Below are 5149 nucleotides of genomic sequence, written 5' to 3'. Positions count from 1 at the left end.
TGACTTAGAAATAAAGTGGAAATAAAAAAAATATCTATTTTAAAACCAAACCACATAATAACAGTATGATCTCTTACTAGGTATCAAGTTATAGATAATATTGCATAATATACATGTTATAGATCATCTTGCATAATACACATATATATATATTACAGATGTTTAATACATTTAATTAAATGAAATACCATTAATATGGATTCTGGGGTATGGAACAAACCATGTAACTATTCACATTACTTACATAGAAAAAAAGTCATCTTATTACTCAAGACTTTTTCAACCACTTCATCTTTCTCTGCTAAAGTTTATTATGTTAAAGCAACGAGGGAAGATATCTGTTGTCATGGGAATAAGACCACACATGGAAAGATGAGAAAAATAAGCCCAAGACATCATATATTGTTGATTAAAACTGTATCTGCAGCTGCATCTCCTGTGTTGGGTTTTTCTGGCTGCAATTACTGTACCTTGTGTAAAGGCATTACAGAATGGTAAAACATCACAGAGAATCTTCTGCTTTACAAAGGAGCATTTAAGGGATGGTCTGAAGAGTAACAGAATCATGGTAAAAATATCTATGGGGAAGAATGCCTCTGGAAAATAATTTAAAATTTCCATTTATGTAATTTGTGTTAAATGTATCTAGATTTTTACAAAACATTTTTTTTTCTCTCCAACAATTCCTTCCAGATATTTCCCACTTCCATACTCATTCAACTTCAGGTTATTTCCCTTAAGAATGTTGGTGTACTCTTCTTGTGAAATGTATACAATTTACCCTTGTTCATTCAAATGCTGATTTCTGTACCCCACTATTTGGTTTCAATCCAGATATTACATTGTGATGTTTATTCTAAGCATCACTTGTCTCAAGTTTGTGTAAACATGCCACCATTTGTTCTCTGTAATTGTCAATAAAACAACCAACCAATGCTGAGCAATGGGGAGAATAGGGTGGGACATCCTGGTCTGGAGGGGAGGAGAAAGAAACGAATGGGAGTGTCTGGGAGCAGAGATCAGCAGGAGAAGGCTTAGAACCAGCTGGAGAGACGAACCAGACCTAAGATATGAGTAAAAGCAACTACAATATGGAAAATCGACTGGAAGGAAGCTATGCAGGCTTGGAGGTTTAGGATGGAGAAACTATTGCCCAGCATTGAGCTCTAGGTTAACTAAATAAATCCTAGTCTCTGTGTGGTAATTTGGGTATGCAACTGGTTTAGGAATAACCACAGTTTAACTAAAAGGTAATAAATATTTTTTTGATAGTTACAAATATGGTACAGAACATTTTCTACTTTATTTCAATACAATTTTCAACATACAGTCTAGTATTGTTTCAAGATATTTGAAGACTTAAAACAAAATTTCTATAGACTACTTGCAAACAGTAAATTTTAAGTAAAATGCTTACATTCTTATTTGAAAACAAAAATCAGGTTTTAAAAAAAATGTAAGTATCAAGTTCTTCTCTCTGCTGCAATCTTGAGGCTATTCCTTTTCTTCTTTGTGTCTGTCCTTCTTTTCTTCATTATTTTCCATGGTCTCGTCTTCATCTTCAACAATCCCATCCCCTTGGTATTTGTCATGGGTCCATTTTGGACTGCTACCTGATTTTTTGAAATTAAAGCGCCCTAGGCCACGTTGAAAAGTACCACGACCTCTTCCTCTTTTGGCCCAATAATCCACACCATCATCTCTGTCATCATGCAAGAAGTACTTCTTGCTCTTTGGGGTATATTCTGGATCCCATTCCTCTTCCTTCGGTCTCTTTTGAAAAGTAGTATTTGAGTTGTTTGGACCAGTATTTGTCCCAGCAAAAACTCCTCTGGCTCTTCCTCTGCCTCTAATTCCAAAAAAGGTCCCGCGTGGTCTGCTCACTCCTGCAAATCCTGAGTAGTCTTTCATCTCGTGGTGAGTTTTAAACTCTTCTTCTCTTTCTTTCTTACTCTCTTTTTCTTCTCGAGAACTGGGTGAGGAAGGTGATGCTGAAGAGGATGATGATCGAGAATGATCTTGTTCTCTACCTTTATGTTTGCTGTCATCTTTGTAAGATTTGTATTCCTTGTAATTTTTTGGAGTTTTTTCTTGCTTTCTTGATCCACTAGATTCCCTGGAGCCCTTGGAATCCCCCCGTTCTTCTTTCTTTACGGCGACGATCAATGTCATGCCGAAGATCAGCTGAATCACACCTTAATTTTTTATCCCCCTTTTGAATTTCTTCTTTAAAAACTCTCTCCTCCTCTGCTAAACGGGTATGCTTCCTCAGAGTGCTTGGAGAGATGTCAATCCTCCTGTGTATCTCAGGGCTCTTCTGGCGTGCACCATGTTCCTCAGAGGCCTTCTGGTACGAGGTGAACCGCTCGTTTAGGGTCACTGCAGGTGACTTGAAGCATTGCTCTTTAACATGATGAACCAAGGATACAATGTGCTGTATAAATGACTCTGAAGTGCTTTTGCTGGCCTGAGGCAACTTAATGTGGTCAAAGATGGATCGGAATTCTTGCTCCTTCTTCACAGAATGGACAAGCGTACTAGCAAGTAGCCTGTCTTTAGTCAAGGAGGCAGGACTGTTAGAATCACCGAGAGGAACAGGGGCCATTTTGAGTTTGACTTCAGGACGATGAGAATCGCTGGCTATCATTTTGATCCTCAGCGGGCTCTCCTCTCTGAAGACGGACTTTTCTCGTGTGTCCAGACTCTTGTGCAGAGGGGGACTGTAATCAAAGAGCTCTTTGAGCTTTTCAGACTTTACCTGCTCAGGTGATGGCTGCGCCTCTTTCTTCACGGTTATTCTTTCAGAGCCTTTGTCTTCTTGTGCTTGTCTTTTGCAGTGCTAGGCCTTTCCACTATATATGCAGTCTCTTTCAGTTTATAGTTTTTTTCTTCTCTAAATCCATCACTTTCTCTATTGCCTTTGAGTAAAACTTTGGACTTGTACTTGGGTCCTTCCTCCTCAGTACTCCGGTGAGATGAAGCAGCAAAGCTCTTCCCTTGATCTGCCAGCACTGATTTCCTAAACTGTCTATAATCCTCTGTCTCCTCTGTGTCATCCCCTTCTGAGTCATGAAACTTTTGTTTTGCAGACTCTTTATCGCTGAAGTAATCTAGAACTTCTTGATCATCCCAATCGCCCTCTGCCCTGCCTTTCTCTGGCCCTTTCTCCTTTGTAGCCTCTTTATCCCTGTTCCCCCTATCAAGCAAGAACACTCTAGACTCTTCATCTGTGAACCTTTTCAAAAACTTTCCTGTCTTTGCTGTTTCCTGATCTCCGCCTTCAGGATAAAAAGAGGACCGCCCCCTAGATTCCTCTCTCGGAGCATTCTGTGGTGTGATTGTCTTTGCAGGGCTTCTTCGTGATGGGACATGATGAATCGGACTGTTCTGGGAAGGACTATATCGACTAAACCCATTTCCCACAGAACCAGATCCAGATCTTTCGGGACTATGTTGAATGGAATGTGAATGCTGAGAAGGGGTGTTTTTGGCAGAGTGGACTGTACTAAGCATGGGGGCATTTGAGCAAGATGAGCTCTGACTAGGTGGTGTAGCAATAGGTGAGGGACTCTGAGGTGACCTGGGGCTATTATCATAAGCTGAAAGGCCAGGCCAAATATCACCAGATGTGGCAGACTTATTAAACTCATCAACAGACTCAGATGGATCGTGCTCAAAGGTATCCTTTGGCTCCTCCTGTGATTTGCTTTTCAAAGGATTCTCTTCCTGGGGTTCCCCTTCAGCTTTTTTGGTTTGTTTTTCCTGAGACCCTCGTCTTTTAGAGACAGGAGATTTGCTATATGGGGATGAAGAACGAGATGATGATGATCTTGGAGACCTAGAGGATCTGTATGAGCGGCGTGATCTGCTTCGGGATCTTTGCGAAGACACGGACCTTCTTTTCGGACTCCTGGAACGTGACCGACCTCGTCTAGGACTCCTAGAATGCCTTCTATTCCAGACAGGTCTATAGTCACCTTGATGATATCTACCTCCTCCTCCTTGATAATACCCTCTACCCCGTCCTCTGTACCCATAAGGTCGTCTCATTCCTCTATTATTCCTGTAATCTCGACGATAATCTCTAGAATAAATACGATCTCTACTACGAGACCTTTAATATGTTCTGGAACGAGACCTAGAACTGTATCTCTTCTTTCTAGAATGTGATCTTGATCTTGATCTAGAGCTAGATTGTGATCTAGACTTGGATCTTGAAGAATGTGATCTAGAATTGGAGCGGCCCATTTCTTTTCTCCTTGGACTTTATTCAGGATCCAGAAGTCAGTGATGTCTTTAAGATACTGCCAAGATTCTTCCTGACATGCCGAAGCACGATCCTCGGGGTTTACCTCCGTGGTAACTACACAGTGGCCATTTCCTGACTCCAGGAGGAGAGGAAAACCCAAGATAATAAATATTAATAACCCACTACATAAGAATAAAATAAAAACAAAACCACAAAAAAACAGTAGGATCAACAACCACAACAAATAACCCACCCAAACTAAAGAAAAAGTGCAAAAACCAATGGAGTCTGTTTTGTGGTAGTCAACTACTCCTGGGCATAGAGCCTGCCCTAGAGTATGGTTAACATATCCTTTGGAGAGAACTAATTTTCCCTTTCCCAGCACTTATCAATTTTAAATTGCTTCTGGTTCATTGATGGGAATTTGTTTGTACTTATTTCTGTACTTATTTCCTACTTATTTCTGGAATTTCATCTGGTTTTAAACAGTATAGGTATCATGCTATCACTGTATCTGTAAGTTCATATGTGTATCAGCTTTGTTGTGTCTGGGAGACACTGTTTCTTGCTGTCATTTGTGGTGCCTCTCCCCACTCCATGAAATAGAACTCATTCTTAACACTGCTAAAGTGGACAAGATCCTGAGATTAGATAGAACACAGCCTTAAGAGAAATACACTACATTATTCTGCTACAAGGACATAGCAAAAACAAAACAAACAAACAAAAAAGAAACACAGAAAATCAAACAAACAGAACATGATCCCTAGTGACATAATACTATACTCATAGATCAATGTATTGATCAATCCTCATCTGAAAAGCTTCTTCTTGTAATAGGTGATACTTAATACAAAACTCACAACTCAATAATATACAAAAAAATGAGAGATGCTGGAT

The 5149-nt window shown here is 39.9% G+C and overlaps 1 protein-coding gene across 1 annotated transcript; it reads right to left on the bottom strand.

Annotated features, from left to right (window-relative positions):
- Positions 1–1277: 1277 nt before the first annotated feature.
- LOC110544801 (bcl-2-associated transcription factor 1-like) lies at positions 1278–4397 on the bottom strand. The gene is given in 3 exon segments (XM_060376790.1): positions 1278–2143; positions 2145–2820; positions 2823–4397. Coding segments are annotated over 3 exon segments (2751 nt in total). The 5' UTR covers positions 4249–4397; the 3' UTR covers positions 1278–1494.
- Between the last annotated feature and the right edge of the window lie 752 nt (positions 4398–5149).

Source organism: Meriones unguiculatus (assembly GCF_030254825.1).
Source record: "Meriones unguiculatus strain TT.TT164.6M chromosome X unlocalized genomic scaffold, Bangor_MerUng_6.1 ChrX_unordered_Scaffold_31, whole genome shotgun sequence".
Taxonomy (NCBI): domain Eukaryota; kingdom Metazoa; phylum Chordata; class Mammalia; order Rodentia; family Muridae; genus Meriones; species Meriones unguiculatus.
Note: the sequence above shows the minus strand (reverse complement) of the source record. Positions and strands in the feature narration are given on the sequence as shown.